General features: G+C 39.6%; 1 protein-coding gene across 5 annotated transcripts in view; it reads right to left on the reverse strand.

The window, feature by feature from the left end:
• LOC109927014 (aldo-keto reductase family 1 member A1-like) overlaps positions 1-22,718 on the reverse strand; it is a 41,005-nt gene that overhangs the window by 6,511 nt on the left and 11,776 nt on the right. Inside the window, exons 1-5 of one of the 5 annotated variants that reach the window (XM_048599463.1) lie at positions 19,644-19,880; positions 16,611-16,658; positions 9,744-9,872; positions 7,732-7,851; positions 2,204-2,355 (exon numbers count right to left, since the gene is read on the reverse strand). In XM_048599463.1, coding sequence (XP_048455420.1) covers positions 2,204-2,355; positions 7,732-7,851; positions 9,744-9,827 — 356 coding nt within the window. In that variant the 5' untranslated portion in view covers positions 9,828-9,872; positions 16,611-16,658; positions 19,644-19,880. Of the gene's footprint in view, positions 1-2,203; positions 2,356-7,731; positions 7,852-9,743; positions 9,873-16,610; positions 16,659-19,643; positions 19,881-22,718 lie in introns of those variants that run through there. The other 4 variants (XM_048599474.1, XM_020526906.2, XM_048599467.1 and 1 more) reach the window with 4 other exon arrangements.

The raw sequence follows: 22,718 nt of genomic DNA on the forward strand, positions 1-22,718 counted from the left end.
CATCTGCAGATGCCTACTAAACAGACAACATCTGCAGATGAAGTTGCAGGGATATCAGTTCATAGCAAATTTATCGTATGAATTTACCACAGCAACTTCATCTGCAGATGTTGTCTGTTTAGTAGGCATCTGCAGATGAAGTTGCAGGGATATCAGTTCATAGCAAATTTATCGTATGAATTTACCACAGCAACTTCATCTGCAGATGCCTACTAAACAGACAACAACAGGAGGACACAGTATGCCCTAACACACTGCCCCACCTCAAGAACATACTGGAACTGATAAGACTCCTAAGACTACTAGGAATCACAGTGGCACACAAGCCCACAGCGGCTCTATGACAAATACTCACAAGGATTATAGACCCCATTCCCACAACATGCAGAACCAACATGGTTTACAAAATACCATGCGACTGCCACAAACATTACACCGGACAGACAGGAAGGAAACTAACCATCAGAATACACTAACCTCAGCTAGCAGCGAAACGACATGACAAATTCTCCTTAATATCGTACACTCAGACATTGAAGACCAATCAGTTTAACTGGGACAAGATAATCATAGTAGCCCAAGCCAAACATAGGCATGCACAGGAATTCCTAGAGGCATGGTTCTCCACCCATAATGCAATCAACAAACATATAGAATTGGACTCCATACACAAACCCATACAGATCAAAACCAGAAATGACACCACTCACCATAGCCAGACAGTATAAATTCCTAGTATGGTGACGAAACGTCTGAATGAAAACAAGCCAGCTCAACCAGCAAGTCAACAACCTCAGCCACAGCCCGAGCTACAGATCTTTGCTAAAACTTTAAAGTGATAATATCCACTTGTTCCATAATACAAACAATGCAGGTCTAACTCACTTAAATGCTTTTGTTGAGTTAGGAATAATTAATGTCAGTCACTTTCTACTGCAAACCCCAGTGCATGATAAACAGTTTAAAAACTACACAGTTGATAACTATTTCAGAAGCTATTTGGATGTTAAAATGAACTCGTTGAGAAGGGGTTTTACTGGAGGTAGAAAATATATTTAAAAACATAAAACCTATGTTTTGTTTCAATTTCACACTTAGTCATATCATACTCCATTTTAGATCTTTGTCTACTCAGTCATTTAATGGGATACAAAAATAAAAGTGGTATCATAAACAAACAAATTGTATAGAAAAAGTAAATGGAGTGTAATATGTCAGATATTCTATCCTATAATTACCAAGGTGAATTTCTCTGTACAAGGAGTGATCAATAACTGGAACATGTCAGGATTCTTGAGGCCAGTATATTGGACTCATTCAATAAACATCTAAATCCTGTAATGGGAAGACAGTAGGGTTGGTGTTTGGGAAGTACATGATCGAACATGGACTGAAGAGCCATCTTGTTATTTTGATGGACGTTTGATGAGACCTGCAGTCAGATCAGGTCCATTCAATGGGACTAGCAATAATGTAGAATCTTTAGGAAAGGATGTAGTATTTTATTTTGAAGAATTAATTTGATTATAAATGGTGGACAAGCTTTGGGGAGGCAGACTCAATTGAAGGGAAGTGTATAATTATCTTGAGAAAATATTTGCAGAGTTGCAAGGAAAGGCAAGGGAACGAGACTTGCGGAGTTGTTTCTATAGAAAGCCAGCAAAGACGTGGCAGGCTGAATGACCTTAATATGTGCTTTGATGATTCCAGGATTCTATGCAAATTTTCAATTGTTACTCAAAATGCAAGAAAATAAAACAAACAGTGTTTGATGCACTATAGTTAGGCTTTCCAGGAAACTGTCAATATTATTCATTTCAATTATTTTAGTGCACAGATAATCAATATACCTCTTTTGTCTTAACAGCAACTAATAGGAGATATCCTCTATTGGTGTGTTGCAGGGCTTCAGGGCTATGAGATTCACTGGATGTACTACATCTCCTGTAACATGATTATCGCAGCATTTCCATATGTACCATAGATTAGTAATCCTCAAACTATGCGATCTTTACCATCCAACAGCAAATGAGGAAATTAAATGTTGCATTTTGATCTTGATTGTTTTTGTTTATTAGGATTGTCACATTAGTCAATGAGACAATTACAGTTTAAATTATTATAATTTAGAAATGCAACATAGCAGCAGTGATGTAATAATTGGAGCAAAAGAAAAATGTTGGACAGGTGCATTAGGACATACTCAAATGCCATTGGCCAGTGCATCAAATACAAATCTAGATAGTCTAGCTGTAGGTCCTCCAGTGTCTTACGGCATGCTGTTTCCACATCATCTGGGTGATGCTTGGTGTTCCAAAGTTTGGATGTAATGAAAATATCCTCCCGCTTGATAGACTACAGAAAGACAATGAGATAACAAAAAAAAAAAAAATTGAACTGACTTATATAATCTCTTTTGCTGTTTTATGATACATGCTCCACACACCACTTAGTAAAAATCAGGAATGGATTTCCATTCTGGGGAAAATTGCTTACTTATGCATTTTATTGTGATTTTGATCAGAAACATGCAATCAATACGACACTAGGTCATGTTAGCACACTGGTAAACATACTTTCTTGCAGATTAAAGAAGAAGTTTGATTTGGTGATGTGAAATTAAGTATATTTACTATTCACAAGACTTGAAGAAATAGTTCAGTGAGGAAGAAAGAAGACACTCCAACAGAATTTCTCTTGATACAGCATCTTCAGTGCTAGTTAAGAACTGGAGAGTTTTAATGATGGGGAATGGTGGGATGCAAGGGAAAAATAAATCATCAGAAAAGATTAGAACAGATCAGAATAGATGTGGTTTCACTGACAGTTACTAAAAATCGATAAATATTTAAACATGGATTACTAAATGTAGTGACTTTATTAATATTTTGAAATCAATATCTGCTTTAGACCCAAAGTGCAGCTATGGAAAGGATGAATTTCCCTTGCTTTGAAATCCCTACGTTTTTTGTTCATTTTTTTTCTGCTTTTGTAAGCTGCTTTTCAGTATTAGTAGTGAAAAAAACAGTTCTGCTTTCGTCTTGCTTTTAAATAATTTCCTTACAAATAGTCACTGATTGTACAGAAATTGAGCTTGCTGAAACAAAAAGACACATTTTGATGACGATTTGTACTTTGCATTGAGGACAGTTTACAAGATTACCAGTTCAAGGGGGCAACCAATATTAACCATGCATGACAGAAGAGTGCTGATTCGTAGGCAGTGCACTCTGATTGGTTGAGGTGTTGTCATGAAGAATCCACCTGCTGATTTAAACTTCCAATTCTTTTCAAATTTTAAACAAAGCAGTTAACTCAGATTTAAAAGGGTCACCAGACCCAAACTGATAACTCAGATTTCTCTTCACAGATGCTGCCAGATCTGCTGAGCTTTTCCAGCAATTTCTGTTTTTGTTCCACTTTCCAACCAAATCAGCAGTCTCCCCTCTTTCAGTCTAACTGTTGGTTTTCTCCTTGATTTGGTATTCTTGTGAACTGTCATGATAAATGCAAGATGAAATTCTTGACAATTTTTAAGCAATACTAATTTATTTACATTATAAACAACAACAACTTTACAACACAGAAGAGCTCAGCCTAAAATCATCCATAAAAGATAAATGGATCCCTGGTACCATGAAATATTTAACAAATGGACTCTAAAATGTTGGTTTGCATTGTCAAACTGTTAGTAACTGTGGTATCTACCAATATCAAAGTGTCATGAAATGATTCCGATTAGAGATTAGAGATAGGCTTGGAATTGATCACATTCTGAATAGATTATAGGTTGCTATGATAACCAGTAGGACAGAGAAGTGGTGCTGATTCACACCGAAATTGATTAGACAGGCACTGTGTGGCAATGCCAGAATGGGGTTAGCCCATTACAATGCCAAAGTTGCTGATTACTGAACGTTACACCACTTTATTACACCCTTATTCTTGCAAGGACTCCATTCTCCTAGTCTTTGTGCCTCCAGTGCATCTGATCTGATGATGCCATCTTCAACACGGGTGTGCCCAACAGGGTTCTCCTTTTTCCTCAAACAATGATCCCCTTATCTGCCCACCATGGTTAACACAACTCAGCTGTCTCCAGCAAATTATCCCCCCCTCCCCTCAGCCCTTTCCCTCCCTCCCAGAACAAGCATAGCGTTCCCTTGTCCTTACTGACCAGCCCTGACTCTCTGCAGTCAAAGGATTATTCTCTGCCGTTTCCAATACCTCAAAGTATGCCACCAAACATATCCTCCCCTCCCCTACCCTCTATCGGCATTCTGGAGGAATGTTCCCTCTATCACACCCTCGTCCATTCCTCCATCACACCTAACACTCCCTCACTTCCCCATTCAATTACAAAGGTGTACTACTTACCTATTCACCACCTCCTTACTCACTGTCCAAAGTCCCAAGCACACCTGCCAGGTGAAGCAGCATTTTATTTGTAATACCTTCAATTTGGTCCACGTATTCACTTTCACAATGCACCGTCCTTTCCGATGGTGAGAATAAATGCAGGTTGAGTGACTTTTGTGGAACATCTCTGCTCTATCCATAAGAATGACCCAGATCTTCCAGTTTCTTGCTATTTCAATAAACCATTTTTCTCCCATGCCAACATTTTTCTCCTAGGCCTACTGAAGTGTTCAGGGAAACTCAATGTTTCATTTTTCTACACTTTACAGCTATCAGCACTCAATTCAACAACTTCAGAGCATGAACACTATCCTTCATTTTGATTTTCCACCCCCAGCCCTTCGTGGGTCTTATTTGCATCTCATTGTTTTTGGTGAGTTTCTTTTTTTTTCCCTTATTGAAACCTACCTATTCCATAGCAATTTTTTACATCTCCATTTCTCCTTTATCAGCATGCATACTCCCTTCGCATTTTGCTCTACACATCATCACAATCTGCTCCACTTACTGCTCCTTCCTCTTTGTAAGCAGCAGAAGACCATAATTTCCTGCCCCTTTTTACTTCCAAAGAAGAGAGTCTTTCGAGTTGAAGCATTAACTCTGTTTTTCTCTCCACAGATGCTGCCAGATCTGTGAAGTTCCTCAAGAACTATTCTTTTCATTCCAAAGTTACGGATGCCTGGCACTGGGAGTGATTTTTTTTTTTTTTGCTCAGCTAGATATGCATTGGTACATCGTGTTGTTCCAGCTCATGTCCAAGGGACTGCTGGCATCTTTTGTGAACCCTATCCTGTATTAAGAAGACGAATGGTGTTGAGGATCCTGAGAAGAGCATGTAAGATTCTTGATAAAGTTTGCCTTATCATAGAACATAGAACAGTACAGCACAGTGCAGGCCCTTCGGCCCATGATGTTGTGCCAACCTATTATCCTACTAAGATCAATCTACCCTGCATACCCTACATTTTATTATCCTCCATGTGCCGATCCAAGAGTCGCTTAAAAGTCTCTAAAACAGCTCCACTACCACTGCCAGCAGTGCATTCCACACACCCACCACTCTCTGTATGAAGCGCTTACCTCGGACATCTCCCCTATACTTTCCTCCAATCACCTTAAAATTATGCCCCCTCGTAATAGTTGTTTCCGCCCTGGGAAAAAGTCTCTGACTATCCATTCTATCTATGCCTCTCATCATCTTGTACACCTCTATCAAGTCACCTCTCATCCTTCTTCACTCCAATGAAAAAAGCCTTAGCTCCCTCAACCTTTCCTCATAAGACCTGCCCTCCAGTCCAGGCAGCATCCTGGTAAGTCTCCTCTGCATCCTCTCTAAAGCTTCCACGTCTTTCCTATAATGAGTTGACCAGAACTGAACACAATATTCCAAGTGTGGTCTAACCAGAATTTCATAGAACTGCAACATAATCTCACGGCTGTTAAACTCAATTCCCCTGCCAATGAAAGCCAACACACCATACGCCTTCTTTACAACCTTATCAACTTGGGTCGCAACTTTGAGGGATCTATGGATGTGGACCCCAAGATCCTTCTGTTCCTGCACACTGCTGAGAATCCTGTCATTAACCCTGTATTCTGCATTCAAATTCTACCTTCCAAAATGAATCACTTCACACTTTTCTGGGTTGAATTCCATCTGCCACTTCTTTGCCCAGCTCTGCATCCTGTCAATGTCCCGTTGCAACCTACAACAGCTCTCCACGCTGTCCACAACTCCACCAACCTTCATGTCATCGGCAAACTTACTAACCCATCCTTCTACTTCCTCATCCAAGTCATTTATAAAGATCACAAAGAGCAGAGGTCCCAGAACAGATCTCTGCGGAACACCATTGGTCACCGAGCTCCAGGCTGAATACTTTCCATCTGCTACCACCTTCTGTCTTCTATTGACAATTTATATTTGTATCAAGCATGCTTAAAAGGAAAAGCAGTATAAAAGTGCACCGTATTCACTGCAATGCTACAAGTCCATCATCATTTTACAGCACTATGTTGATATTACTATACACTGATATTATTGGGACTATACGACATCTATCTCATGATTTGAGCAGTTATATGTACTGGTTCTTGATTGAGCACATGCTGATGCATCTTTTAATTGATTTGTGAATTGTGAAAGTAAATGCCAAGGCACTGGAGTAATTCATTAAAAAAAAACTTAAGGGTACTTAAAAATTTATTAACAGTTACAAGTTACAAGGGACTAATTGCAGAAAAATAATTTTTTTCTTTATCTGTTAACAAGATGAGGGCATCACTGGCAAGGCAGCATTTATTGCCCATCCCTAATTGCCCAGACAGCAGTTCAGAGTCAACCACATTGCTGTGGGTCAGGAGTCACATGTAGGCCAGACCAGTTAAGAATGGCAGTTTTCTTCCCTAATGGACAGTAGTGAACCAGATGGGTTTTTACCCAACAGTGGGTCCATGATCATTAGATTCTTAATTCCAGGTATTTTATTGAATTCAAGTTCCACCATCTGCCATGGCAGGATTCGCAACTGGGTCCCCAGAATGTTATCTAGGTCTCAACCCAAATTCTCGGATTGCACTGGAGTGGGAGAGAGTGTATGTTCAAATTGTGGAAAATGGGCTGTCATTTCACTGCACACTCAGCACTTTTAAACTGCATGTCAGTTGGAGTGCCACAAGTAGTGACACTAATTCAACGTCATTGCATACCAAAGTCAAAATCGTCACGGACTCCCTGCCTGCTATATGGTGTCTCCAGAAATGGATCTATACCTGGCTTACACCAGCAGTCCAGCAATGCATGAATCATGCTGCCTGAAAGATACAGTTACATTACCTACCAACATCAAATATATTTTAGTCTGTAATATAGGGAGATCACTTTGGCTAACTCACGGATGATCAAAACTCCAGAATAAATAACTATAAAAAGAATGAAACTCCATTTTGTAGCTTCCCTTTGAGAATGTTAATCAGCCTTAACTTGGAATATATACAGGGAAAAAAAAAATGGAAAGAGGGTTATGTGGAGATGAAGGATTTGAGTATTACACCCAGAAGGCTTCTAAATCCATTAATATACTGTGGGGTGAAGTGTAGCTTCATATAATCTGTTAGAGATTAAATAAACCACTAATAATCTTTATAAACTGTAAATTTAACTTGGGTTATATCCAAAAAGAAAACACATGCATATAATACCAAATTTCTTGATTTTAAATAGTTTCTCTCCCGATTATGGAGGTGGTGGGTTGCTGTTCCAATTAATTTCTCTTTCTTAAAAAAAACAAACAAACTCGCCAGCTTCCTTACTTTATTGACTTGTAATTTTTCATGAAAGACTTCTCCAATTTCATGCTCATTGCTGTAGCCAAAAGCACAGTCTATATGTTGGTATCCTATTTCAAGGGCATAACTGACTGCTGATTTCACCTGCAGAAAGCAAAGTAGCACAGATTCAAATGTTTGTGAGGTGCACTATCTCGTTTTAATGACAGATCCGATTCTACTCAACTTGTATTGCAAAATATTTAAGGTGCTTAAGATGGGTCATGATTCCCCTGGGACCAAGACTTGAATGAATGAATCAATTAATCAATCTAGATTGCATGGGAAGAATTTTGCTGATTGAAGGGATTTTGTATTAAGTTGTATTTTTTTGCAGCTTTCAGTTTTTAAGAGGCAAAATCACACAATGCACACAGTGAATAAATTTAGCATTTGTCTCACTCATTAAAAAGGTGCATGAGAAACTAGTTTGGGCTGTGAAAAATCTAACACTGAAGTTGGTTATTTGAGGTTGGCTCAGTGGAAGCGCCTTGGATTTTGAGTCATAGAGCCGTATAGCATGGACATAGACTCTGTAGTCCAACTTGTTCATCCCAACCAGATATCTTAAATTAATCTAGTCCCACTTGCCAGCATTCGGCCGATATTCCTCTAAGCCCTTCCTATTCATATACTCATCCAGATACCTTTTCAATGTTGTAATTGTACCAGCCTCCACCAATGCCTCTGGCAGCTCATTGCGTAGATGCACCACCCTCTGAGAAAAAGTTGCCCCTTAGATCCCTTTTAAGTCTTTCCCCTCTCAACTTAAACCTATGCCCTCTAATTTTGGACCTCCCCTACCCTGGGGAGAATACCTTGGCTATTCATCTTGTCCATGCTCCTCATAATTTTATAAATTTCTATAAGGTCACCCCTCAGCCTCCAGTGCCTATTCAGCCTCTCCTTATAGCTCAACCGCCAATCCTGGCAACATCCTTGTAAATCTTTTCTGAACCCTTTTAAGTTTCAAACATCCTTCCTGTATCAGGGAGAACAGAATTGCACACAGTATTCCAAATGTGACTAACTAATGTTCTGTACAGCCGCAACATGACCTCACAACTACGATAATCAGTGCACTGACCAATAAAAGCAAGCAAAGCCAAAAGCCTTCATCCCTATCCTGTCTACCTGGGACTCAACTTTCAAGGAACTATGGACCTGCTGTCCAAGATGGCTTTGTTCAGTAACACTCCCCAGAACCTTATCATTAAAGTGTACAAGTCCTGCCCTAATTTGCCTTTCCAAAACACAGCACCTCATTTATTTAAAATAAACTTCATCTGTCACTCCTCAGCCCATTGGCCCATCTGATCAAGGTCCTGTTGTACTCAGAGGTAACCTTCTTTGCTCTCCACTGTACATCTAAACTTGGTGTCATCTGCAAACTTATTAACCATACCTCCTATGTTCACATCTAAATCATTTATATAAATGACAAAAAGCAGTGGACTCAGCACAAAAATAGCTTGTGGCACACTGCTGGTCACAGGCCTCTAGTTTGAAAAGCAACCCTCCACCACCACCCTCTGCCTTCTACCCGAGCTAGTTGTGTATCTAAGTGGCTATTTCTCCCTGGATTCGATGTGATCTAACCTTCTTAACCAGTCTACTATGAGGAACCTTGTCGAATGTCTTGCTGAAGCCCATATACATCATGTCCACTGCTCTGCCCTCAATCCTTTTCATTGAGGTAGTAATCAAGTTAGTGAGACAATTTTCCACGTGCAAAGCCATGTTGACTCTCACTGATTGGTCCTTGCCTTTCCAAATACACGAAAATCCTGTCCCTCAGGATTCCTCCAACAACTTGCCCATCATATAGGACATGAGCTTTCCAACAGGTGACTTTGCCAAGTCCATTGGTGATGTTGGTTTTATTCCTCGTTCAAGTGTAGAAGAAAATAAATTATGGTGAGGAACGTGTAGTGGCTAAAATGATTTAAAATAACAAACAATTGACTAATAAGTGTGTTGCAACTATAGGCACTTACTTGTCCAGCTGAACTTTTCCATGTTCCCAATCCAACCAGTGGCATTTTTTGCCCATTGGAAAGAGTAACATAGTCACAACTCATTTTTAGTCCTCGTTGTGCAGCTGTGAATTGTTAAAACAATACAACCTGTTTAAAGCCACAAAAATAATCTGTAAGTGGGGAATAATGCGAGACTCTACAAAACAACAAGTGAGGCAATATTCTCAATCTGGCTGACAGAAATATCTGAACTGATTTTTGTCAATAGTAATTTCTCCAAGCCTTGGCTCCCATCAAAGGGAATTATTTAGCTTCTACTTCTTTCTTCCCCAATAGCAGAACAATTTATAAAAGTTGTCGACAGTTATTCAAACCAGCATACTATCACTTCACAATGTAACACATTGTTGCACCAAGATAATGGTCTTCCTTCAAATGCTTTCAATTATAAAAGACAAATTAATGTTCCCATGTTCTCAGCAGAAAAACTGCTTGAAGGGAGTGCAGGTCAGAGAGAGCTACAGCTTTGCAGTTCTAATTCTGACTGCTTTCCTTCGAATATAGTTCTGAACTGAAAGAGCTGGGTTTGTTGAATTTACCCACTAAATTAATAGCAGTGATTAAATGTGCTCTGCTATGAATTAATTTTTTAAAATTCACAATCGCCAGTCCCCATAGCAAGGGCAGCACTGCTGCCTCAAAGCACTAGGAACCTGGATTTGATTCCACCCTTGTGTTTGCACTGATTTCCTCCCACAGTCCAAAAGATGTGCAGGCTAGGTGGATTAGCCATGGGAAATGTGGGGATGTGGGGGGCCTAGGTGGGATGCTCCTCAGTCGGTGTGGACTCAACTGACTGAATTCTATGAAACACTAACAAATTAAAGACAAGCACTGGTTAGAGGTGAAGTGCCTCCTAGATCAAGAGGTAGAACAAAAAAAAAGGGCTCATTAGTCCAGACCATTCCACTGTAGCTGTTGTCTGTATAACGCTATTGGCAAAAGATCCAGAAAAAGAAGTCTCTTTCTGCCCTTCAAGATGAGGATCAATCCATAACCTGTGAGGCACAGGGATGAGGAAGGCAATGCTGAAAAAGCAGGGACATGAAGGCACATAACATTTTCTCCATTCATTTTTGTAATGTGGTTGCCCTTTATCCATCCTTAGTTGCCACAATAAGGAACAGACTAAACGAAGTGGCTTACTAGGGCCGATAACTAGGCCTTTGTGTTTACACTGTCTAATCCTGTTACAATCTTATAGGTTTCCAAAATGAAATTACCCTTCGTTCTTCTAAACTCCAGTCTTAACCAATCCAGTCTCAATTCATATGTTAGTCTTGCCATCCCAGGAATCAATCTGATAGATGTTTGTTACACTTCCTCCATAATTGGGATACCCTTCCTCAGGTACGGAGACAACACTGCATACAATATTCCAAGTACTTGGGCATCACAGCGGCTCAGTGGTTAGCAATACTGCTTCACTGAACCAGGGAACAGATTCTTTGGCCTTGGGCGACTGTCTTGTGTTGTATATTCTCCCCATGTCTGTGTGGGTTTCCTTTGGGTGCTCCGGTTTCCTCCCAAAGTCCAAGGATGTGCAGGTTAGGTGGATTGGCCTTGGGAAATGCTGGGTTACAGGGATAGAGTGCAGGTGGGATGCTCTGTGAAGGGCTGGTGTGGACTTGATGGGACAAAATAGCCTGCTTCTGTACCGTCAGGGTTCTAGGATTCTAAGAGAAGATCAATTGTTGCTACTGATATTTACTATAGTCTTCTGAAACTCAATGCAATGTTAAATTACTTTTCTGGGAATTGAATGCCTGGTTTCCATTGTGACCTTTACTTTTCTGTGATAATTAACCCAAACTGTACTCTGGAACTAAAGATGGAAAACTTGCAGTTTTACATTTGGTTAAAGAATAATTTTGTTTATCCACTGGCTAATGTGATTGATTTACACCAAGGTATGTCAGCACTCAAACTTGACAAAAATACTATAGAAGCATAGAAACATATTAAACTGGAGGAGGAGGTGGTCATTTTGGCTCTTCAAATCTGCTGTCATTCAATGATGATGGCTGATCATCCTACTCAGTACTCTGTTCCTAACTTCTTTGATCCCTTTAGCCCTGAGAACTATATCTAACTTGTTCTTTAACTAACTCCTAAATGACCTACCTAGTACCCTTAGACTGTAACCCCTGGGTGGACTCCCCAGTCGTGGTGAACATCCTCCCTTTATTTACACTAACAGGACTAAAACAGGCTTAAATTTAGAAAAGAGTACCCCTCATTCTTCTAAACTCCAGTGAATATAGTCCTAATCAATCCAGTCTCTCCTCACATGTCTTCTTGCCATCCCAGGAATCAATCTGGTAGACCTTTGTTGCACTTCCTTCATAACAAGAGGAAACTTTCCTCAAGTATGGAAACAAAACTGCATAAATACTCCAAGTATGATCTCAAGGCCCTTTACGATTGCAGCAAGCTATCCCTGCTCCTGTACTCTAATCTTCTCGCTATGAAGGCCAACATACCATTTGTTGCCTTCACTACCTGCTGCATCTGCTTGCTTACTTTCAGGAACTGGTATACAAGGACACCCAGGTCTCCATTCAGCTCCACCTTTTTCAATCTACTGGCATTCCGATAATTTGCCTTTGTTTTTGCTACCAAAGTGAATAGCCTCAAGTTTATCCATATTATACTTCATCTGCCCACTCATTCAACTTGTCCAAAATCACATTGAAGCATCTCTGCACCCTCCTCACAATTCACCCTCCCACTCAGTCTTGTGCCATCTGCAAAATTGCAGATTTACATTAGTTCCTTCAACTAAAATCATTAAATATGTTGTGAATAGCTGGGGTACTAGCATTGATCCCTGCTCTACCCCACTATTCACTGGCTGCTGCTCAGAAAAATCTGTTTATTTATTACTCTTTGATTCCGGTCTGCCAACCAATTCTCTATTCATGTTAGTAGACTACCCACTACCACTAATCCCATGCGCTTTAATTTTACATATTCCTCTTATGTGGGACTTTATAGGCTTATTTGATGAAAAGATGATCTTTTAGTTATACAGCAGATGACAATAGGAAACATATTAGAGCTCTTTGCAGAGCTGATTACTTTGAAATGCAGTGACTGCTAATACAAACAACTCTAATATAATAAAAACATCCCAAGCTGCTCCTCTGGAACAGTGTTAAACAAAATGTAACCCTAAGCCATCAGAGATATTAGGAAAAACAGGCAAAAATTGTGTCAAGGAGGCAGGATTGACTAACTGTCACAAAGGAGGTGGAGATGGGGGTGTTTGGAGAGAATTAGGCTTAGGTCTACCAACAGTGTTGAGAAAAATCAAGAAACCACAGGGGATTGGAATTGAAAAAAGAGAGAGTGTATAACTGAAGGCGTTGAGGAGGTTAAATAAAGAAACAGGGATCAGGGATTTGAAAACAAGCTTGAGGATTTTAAATGCAGAATGACAGCCATTTTCTACACAACAGGATTCCATATGAAATGAGTGACAAGTAAAAAAGGATTTTTGTAGCTTTGGCTGTGTAAGAAAGCTTGGCCAACACAGTGGCTTTCTTTACTTTGAATTGTGCCATAAATCCTTGTACATCCACCTGAATCACTGGAAGAAGCGGATAGCTTTAAATTTACATGATACCCAAAAGTACCCTCTGATTACTGCCTTGCAGTGTCAGCCTCAATTTCTTGCTGAAGCTGGCATGCTGCCATATGTCTGCAGGATTCTTGTTTTTCACAAGAATTAGCTGACAAATTCTGCAAGACTTTGTTCTGCCATTTGTCATGGTTGAGCTAAAGACCGACATTAAGCTAGATATGAGCTAACTAGGTTATGAAAAATGAAAATTTCTAAAAAATTATTGGTTAATCTCAATGACAATTTTTCTTGCTGGTCAGATAAATAACTATTAGTGTTACATTTAAATGAAAAAAAAACACTACTCTTTTCAATTTCTTAATTTTGACTGGAGTCTGTAGAAGATAGGAGATATAGTCATTGCCTGACATAATGGAGGGAGAATGAGAAAGGGAAATTCACAAACTGTAGTGAATAAAATTATCAGAAACATAGGGTGGAATCTTCCCAGTTCCTGAATGACATTTACATTGGTGAAAAAATTGAGAAAATCATGAGACAGCCAATGAGGATCTAATTGGCATTGAGAATTTCATCTGTAGTTTAACACTTGGTTGGAAAAATGGGACATCTTTCTCCTCATGCCAAGTTTTCCAAACAAGTATTGAGCCGCAGATGAGATTCTTACTCAAAAGCAGCGAGAAACCTGTTTGCGTGCATTATTATGCATTAACTTCCTGTTTATTAGTTCATCTTGCCTCATTGAGAGCTATATGCAGTTTCCATTCTTCCACCTGCTGGATAGAAATTAGATGCTGACAATTTCTGAAACAGGTGGGGAAGTAGCACAGCAATGGGTAGTGATTATGTTTTTGGCAACTCCACATGACCGATCTTGGTCCTTGCTGGGTAGGATCCTCTCATAGGGGACGAGGAGCCAAATATTGGGCAGCCCACTAGTCTTGGCTCTTTCTGCCCTACCATGGACTATTTTCTCCTGAAACGAGAAAAAAGGGAGGGATTGAGTGAGATGAGAGTGGGTGGCACAGCTGTCAGTGATGGTGCAGGTGGAGGGAAGGTATCCTGAGAGAATATGTAGCAGAAACCACGCAGGGTTTGTCATGGAGCAGGTTGGGTGGGGTTGGTGGTGGTTAGGAGCAAGGGAGAGAAGATATGCATGGAGTAATGAGAGTGGTAGAGCATGAGCCTTGGTGGGAGCTTGATGTAATTACAAAGATATAGAGTGTGTGAGGTAGCAGAGAAAAAGATGGAGGCACTTAGCCTGGCAGAGAGGAGGAGGTTATTGACCTTCTTGCGGGATTGCGGAGTGTTTCTCTAGATTGTGGCAACTAGTTGGCAATGTAGGACCAGGCTGGCAGGATCTGATGTCATGGACTCTTCTGCCAGTACTGAATGACAAGGGCGGCCTTCCTCTCTATCACTCTGCCTACCTGGACCTCCAGGTTCCTGTCTGCAACGTGTGGTATCAATATTTCCTTGTCTGCACAACTTTTGTTTTGAATATGGCACTGGTGTCAGGAATCCTGTGATGTCCAGGAATGGCGTGTGGATCTGTTTACAGTGAGTGGGAGCAGGATGCCATAAGGTTGTGCAGCAAAGTTAATGAGGCGAGTTTGGGAAGATAACTTGTTAGGCCTCATGGAGCAAAATTCTCCAGAAACTTTAAATATATAAAAAAAAGACAACTGATTTTTCACCTTGAATTTGTATATCATTTATTTTCCTGGTTTATCATCATTTTACCTCGCATTTTGTTTTTGACTTCCCCAGGAAAGCTGGGGGTGGGGATTATAGAGTTGAAGAGGAAAAACTTCTGCTGTTGTAAATTTTTCTGATGACCTAAAAAAAGTACTTGGAAAATGTAATGGCACATGCGTACGAACAGTTGTTTGCTGTCAAGAAGTCAGAGGTTTTAAGTTTCCTCTGTATTTTAGCAGCTGGAAATGTTTTGGTAAAACAGTTGGTGATACTCCAATTAAGGCAATTAATGGTGTAACGGGATCTGATTAAAGAAGTTGATGAACTAGCTTCCTCACATACAACAGCTTGTTGTAAGTTATTGCTCATTGGCTGAACCATTTATGAAATCCTGCATGACCCACTGAACTACACCTCGTGTCAGCTATTGCAGCTGTTATCATTCAGTTATTTGACAAATGGAATGAATAAGAGATATGAGTATGCAGGGATCAAAGCCTCAGAACACATTATCCCAGGGAGAGGATGTACAAGAAAAACATTCCTGTAGCAAATAGGAATGCCTGAGAAGGTTGAGGCTTTCTAAGATTCCAAATATTGAGAATTGTGAAATGTTAGCTGGTGATTTTAGAATCTGTTCAGTAACTGTAATCACAACGCACACAATTGTTAATGGTCTTTAAATTTTTTCCAACTAAGCTAATTAGTTAATGGGGATCCAAAGTGGGTAAGTGAAAAGGCATTCATCTCGATAAGAGACACTGAACTACTCTTTATGGATACAGAACATTCTAATTTTTTTTATTTAAAAGAACTCAAGAATTGGGTAGGCAGATGGTCACAGTTCAGATCTATTTCTGCCTTTCCAAGAGTCATCAATGCTCTAAACTGGTGTTCATGCAGCTTACCTCGACGTGAAAGAATCTAGGAAAAATATTCTTCATGAATGCACAATCCATGAAAGTATTCATTCTTACTAATATTTATGATGATATTTGAATAGTTTTGCTTGACTGATTGATTGCTTATTTTGGGAATTTAGATTACAACATAAAAGAAAACAGTACATACAAGTGTGTAAATCAGCACAAAAATAAAATTGAGACAAAACTATCCATGCACTTTGGTCTGTAAAAATTACTTTAATTTTTAATACGAGAGAGAGCACTAGTTAGATATGGGAACACAAATAGTATTCCAAAGAGGTTCCATAGATATTTTGAAAAAGAGTTAAACTGAGCATTTCTCCAATAGAAAGTGAGAGTCTGGGAAATAAAATGAAGAAATGAAAGGTGAATTAAAAAGGTATTCTGCATCAGTCTTCACTATAAAGGAATGAAGTCACATCCCAGAGCTAGCCGTAGGTCAGGAAATGGAAGGGAGGTAGGAACTCAAGAAAATTACATTCAGCAGGGAATTGGTACTAAGTAAATTGTCAGAGCTGTGGGCTGACAAGAGTCTAAGTTCTGATTAACAAACACAGGGTCTTAAAAGTTGTTGGAGAGATAATTGATAAACTAGTTTTGATTTTCCAGACTTACCTGACTTAGGGAAGGTTCCATGAGATTGGAAAATAGTGAATGCAATCCCTTTATTAAAAAAAAAAGGAAGGGGGAACCATTAGCAAGAAACTGTAGTCAATTAACAGAAGATGTTAGAAGTTCATCATAGACTCCCTACAGAGTGGAAGCAGGACATTCAGCCCATCAGGTCCACACCAACTTTCTGAAGACCCACCCAGACCCACCCCCATAACCCCAAACTTCCCATGGCCAGTCCATCTAACCTGCACATCTTTGGATTGTAGGTAGAAACCAGAGTACCTGGGAGGAAACCCAAGCAGGCACAGGGAGAATGTGCAAACTTGACTCAGACAGTTGCCAGAGGCTGGAATCAAACCCAGGTCCCTGGTGCCCGGAGGCAACAGTGCTAACTACTGAGCCACCTTGCTGTTCTTAAGGACATTAAAACAGGGTACTTGGAGAAGTTAAAGTGATTCAGGCATGGTTTTATGCCTAGGAAATCATGCTTAACCAACTGATTTGAATTCTTGAAAGAATTAAACGTGCTAAAAAGGAGAATGGATGGACTTACTGGTCTAGATTTCAAGAATTTAATAATGATAACCAGCCAATCTTCTATTAATGGTAAACAGGAAACAGTGATTATAAGTGGGTAACTTTCTGTTTGGTAAGATGTAATGGGTAGTGTGCCACAGGGATCAATGCAGAGGCCTCAATATTTTACAATTCAAATAAATGAAGGGATTGAAGGTTTGGTTGCAGAGTTTGCGATGACCAAAATAGGTAGGAAAGTTAGTTAAGATGATATGAAAGGAGGTTACAAAGGAATATAAACAAGTTAAATGAGAGTGTAAAAATCTGGCAAATGAAGTATATTGTCCCATTGATAGGAAGAATGAAAAAGAAGCATGTGCAGAGGTTCTGGCTGTCTAAGTGCAGAGTTGCAAAAGGTTTGTATCAAGTCATTATGAAATTTGATAAAATAGGTTACGATTCCAACTGATGGTAATAATGGACAAGTCAGATCCTAGAGTGAAACAAGTTTCATTTTTGCCATTTATTTATTGTGGTGGTTAGTTACTGAACACAATCAAAAAAGACTGCCAATATACTTTCAATGAAAGAACAAAAAAGTTTATTACATGCAAGGGGGGTTGGGGCAGTAAGGGAAAATCACTAACCAACTGCACTACGCACAAACTGTTTGGAATGGTCTTATTGATCAACCCTTTTGCCTTTAACAACCTAACAGGTACTGTAAACCCTAGTGAAGGGTCACTGTCTTGACTTCAAGATTCCCTGTAATTATAGGGTCATACAGCTCAGTAACAGACCCTTCAGTCCAACTAGTCCACACTATGTTCCCAAACTAAACAAGTCTCACTTGCCTGTTTTTTGGCCCATATCCCTCTTAAGTACTTATCCATATGTCTCTGAAATGTACTTGCATCCACCACTTCATTCAACAGTTTAAAAACGTTGCCTCTCTTGTCCTTCAAAACTAGGGGGCATATTTTTGAGGAGAGAGAAGAAAGTTTTAAATTCCCCCACCCTAGGGAAAAGACCCTTGCTATTCACCTTATCTATGTCCCTCGTGATTTTCTAAACCTCTAAAGGTCACCCCTCAACTTCCTACGCTCCAGTGAAAAAAAAAGTCCCAGCCTATTTTTATATCTCAAACCCTCCAGTTCCAGCAACATCTGGAAAGTCTTTTCTGAACCCTCTCCAATTTGATAATATCCTTCCTCTAGCAGGGTGACCAGAACTGCACAAAGTACTCCAGAAGAGGCCTCATCAACATCCTGTACAGCCTCAACATGACATCCCAACCTTTATACTCAAAAGGTCTGAGCAACAAGGGCAAGTGTGCTCAACACCTTCTTAACCATCCTGTCTACCTGTGACACAAATTTCAAAGAACTATGTACCTGAACCCCTAGAAACACTATCCAGGGCCACACTATTAATTATACAAGTCCTGCCCTTGTTTGTTTTACAAAAATGCAACACCTCTCATTTATCCAAATTAAACTCCTTCGGCCAGTCCTCAGCCCATTGATCACAATCAATCACTTTGTAATCTTAGTGAATCTTCACTGTTCACCATACCACCAATTTCAGCAAATTTCTGCATTCACTTAGTGCTTTTTAAAAAAAAGTTAATGTCCCTTCCTCAGACCCTTAAATGAACGGTTAACACAAATCACTTGTTTCTTAATGTGTTCCTTTAACTCCTCTCCCATAGCCTTCTGACTCCAAAGCTTTACTTTCAACCATTACCACTCTGCTGCTATCACAGGCCTTTCCTTTCTGAAAGGCCTGCTTTTCTGAAAGAAACTTGCACATGCTGCCTGAACTCCTGGATGAGTCAGTCTTTCTATGCCATAGGACACTTTGTTATGAGACAACAGCAGTCTTTTTTCTCCTTGTATTGAATGCACTGGACTGCTCACCTCAGATGCCACATTCACCATGTCAAGATTTTATCTGTTTCATATAAAGTGCCCTCTTTCTCGTCTGAACTCCAGCAGACACAAGCCTAGCTTGTCTGACCTTTCTTCATAAGGCAACCCATCCATTCCTGGTATTAGTCTAGTAAATGGCTTCAACTACACTTATATCCTTCCTTTTTAAAAGATCAATACTGTATACAGTCCTCCCAGAGGTGATTACACAAACATCCTAGCTGACTGAAGCATTATCTCCCTACTCTTGTAGTCCATTCCATTTGAATAAAATTGTAATATTTCATTTTTTTAAAAAAAATGTTATAAAAAGGTGGACAGAACCATGCATAGCTTTGCAAACCCTCTTAAAATGCATATATTAACATTTCAGATATCTTTTCATCACTAACAAATCTAAGTTGAAATTAGAACTGTGTTTTTTTTTTAAACACAAGTCAATATAAAAACAAAAATCAAACTCAAGGCTATGCATGGTTCTGTCCACCTTATGACACATTAAAAAAAAACATGAAATATTACAATTGGTCCATACCTCTAGTTTACCAGTCCAGTAATTTAAAAGGTAAAGTTGCCATAGTCTTACCAAAACTATAGGGCTGCTCTCTTGTTAGAGAGATGACTGGTGGTAGTTTAAACCAAGGGTCACCACACCGCAGATGAGGAGAGATGTCGAGAAGGAAAGTCCTTCATGGTAACCTCAGCCAGTGCAGGAATTGAATCCACACTATTGGTGTCGATGTTGTATGTTGCTAATTTTGATATTCAATACAGGCTCGTACTGTCACATAAACCGTTGAGACGGACGGATAACTTGCCTGAAGTCCACAACTGCCAGTTGCTTTATGCTGATTATCTACTTCTGCTCAAAGACTTTATACTTTGGTAAATAATTGATGGATATTGATTAAACCGGTTAGTTGTTAAATTAACAAAAAGATTACAGTTTAAACTGATGGCCTCAATTATACTTTCATAATCCTACTAGCTGGCTTACAGCAGCCAGGGTGGTGTTCGGTCAGCTGGAAGTGGTATTGTGCCAAAGGAAAGATCTGACAATTTTCAACAAAATATCAATGCATGGGATTCTGAAGTGATTTAATTGGATCAGTTAAGGGAAACTTTACACATTTTAATCTTGTTTATTACAATGTGGAGTCCTCTGCATTAGCATAAATAATTGGATGTGTGCCCAATGACAAAGAAGCAGTCTGCCTTTTGTTAAGCTGGGTTGTTAGAAAGAATTGCCATAAATGTTTGAAATATTTGTAATGTGTATTCCAGATATCATTAACTTGAAGGCTACAGATGCTAGCGGCCGAGAACCAGAGTCCCCTTTGTTGTGTATAAAAGGTCAGACATGTGTCTTCATGGGTTTGGAGGAAGGGTCACTCGACCCAAAACGTTAACCGATTTCTCTCCATAGATGCAGCCATGCCTGCTGAGCTTTTCCAGCAATTTCTGCTTTTGTTTCTGATATACAGCATCTGCTGGTTTTTTCTCGGTTTGTGTGACTTTATATCTGGTGTTTGTTGGCTGAGCAACCCAACTGACTATTTTGAACTCAAGTAACCACTTCTTGTATTAAGAATCTGTTACACAAGATGTTGATTGTCTGAGTTTCAGATTATCAAAATACTTGCGTCTCTACAAATTCATCCATTTTTCATGTTTTATGGTACTGTAGCTTGTGTAGAAGTGAACATGCAAAAACTAATGACCCTTGCAGATAGGATTTGGGAAGCTACAACTTTTGCTCCTGCCAAAATCATTACCAAGGAATAAGTTAGCCTCGTCCATGGATAATGTCTGTTTAAAAAAAAAACAGAACTGGCACTGTTCTGAATGTCAAGTCAAATTTTAAGTGCACTCAAAGGGATAGGTATATGCTGCTATTAATTACATTTATTAAAACTTTGGCTTTTAATGTGCTCTCTGGGGGAAATCTTATTGATGTGGGTTTTCAAAGGAATGGCAACCACAGGCAGACTGACACTGCTCGTACTTTCTGCTGTTTAAACAGAGCTTTGTATTGCAATAGCAACTCAGAAATGCAGAGAATACTTTAAATTCAATTGTGACTTGATAGTCACAGATAGTCAGGGGAAGGCAGACAACACCCACATTCTTATGACAATAGTTGCTGTATTCTGTGATTTAAATGTTTATCAGCACAGACAGCCACTTTGGCTCCTGTAAAAGGCTAAGTATGTTTGTATGTGTGGTTAAGGTAGCAGGTATGTATATGTTAGGGTGCATGTGGATGGGGTGCCAGTTAAGTCAGCTATCTGGGCTTAGAGTGGAATGTAGGTTTTGATGTGTTTAGTTCGGCAGCAGTGGGGTTCAGGTCTGCCGTGGAAACGAACATTATTGGGTCCAATGGTTGAAGAGGGAATATGTCGGGTCCTGAGGAGAGGCGGTGTTGGATTTTAGGGGGAGAGGAGGTTGCTAGATTAGGGTCCATGGAAATTTAAGGGTTCTGGGGGAGCGGTCATGGGGGTTGTCAGTTTAATAACCAAGTTTTTAATCTTCTAACTATACTTACATAACTATTAACTGCAGCAAAACCAGGTGAGAGTTTTTAAATGACCATTAAAAATGGATTCCTGGTTAGCATTAGACTTTGAATTGCAGATGCTTATTTTTTCTTTCAACTTTCAGAACAGTTGTCACATGGTGGGATTCAAACCAGGTCACCAGAGCTATACTTGGGTCTCTGGGCTACTAGTCCAATGACAATGCCACTGTGCCAGCTTTTCTCCCTGTATCTCTTAATATAGAGATATGTTAAGCTGTATCATTTGATGAAGATGTTAATATTCCCCTCAAAAAACTTCTTTGCCCCACCATATGCACCTCTTCTGCACTCTCAGCCACGTTTACTTTTGCACTCAGTTGTGGTTAGAGCTACAACTTTATCTGTTTTCATTCCGGTTCCTTTTTTGGAATCATTCTTAGGAATCCCAATAAGTTCCCATGGTTTTCCCATGCAACTGTCAGCATTCTGACTGAAGGTGTCCCACTTTATTCGAATGGAAGCACTGACCTTCTATTAGAGTTCCACCCGCAGCACCCTTTTTTTTAAAACCTCAGCCAGAAGAGGAATTCCGGGGCATTCCCAGTGGTGCTTTCAATACCCTGGCTACTTGTTTTCCTTTCACTTTCCCACTATTCTTTTCTGATTTATGGAAGTGACAGAAAAAGACAGATTCAAGTTTATGGATCAACTCAAATATCAGTCACATTTGCTAAAAGCAAAATACTGTGATGCTGGAAGATTGCAGTATGAGAACAAACTGGCACCAAACATAAAAGGGGAATACCAAAGTTTTTTATAGAGATAAAATGGTAAGAGTGGTAAAAGGAGTTGTGTCGATTAGGGATCAGAAAGGGGATTTCCACATGGAAGCGGGATGCATGTCTGAGGTATTAAACAAATATCTTGCACCTATCTTTGCCTAGACACTAGATGCTATCCAGGCATAGTGACAGAAGAGGAAACTATCACTACAAAGGTTCAGAATAGATAAGGAATAAGTGTTGGACAGACTATTGGTACTTAACTTTGACAAGGTACCAGGACACTAGGATGCATCCAATAATATTGAAGGAGGTGACACCAGATATTGGATACTGGCCATAATCTTTCAGGCTTCCTTAG

Source organism: Rhincodon typus, chromosome 1, assembly GCF_021869965.1.
Source record: "Rhincodon typus isolate 14 chromosome 1, sRhiTyp1.1, whole genome shotgun sequence".
NCBI lineage: Eukaryota > Metazoa > Chordata > Chondrichthyes > Orectolobiformes > Rhincodontidae > Rhincodon > Rhincodon typus.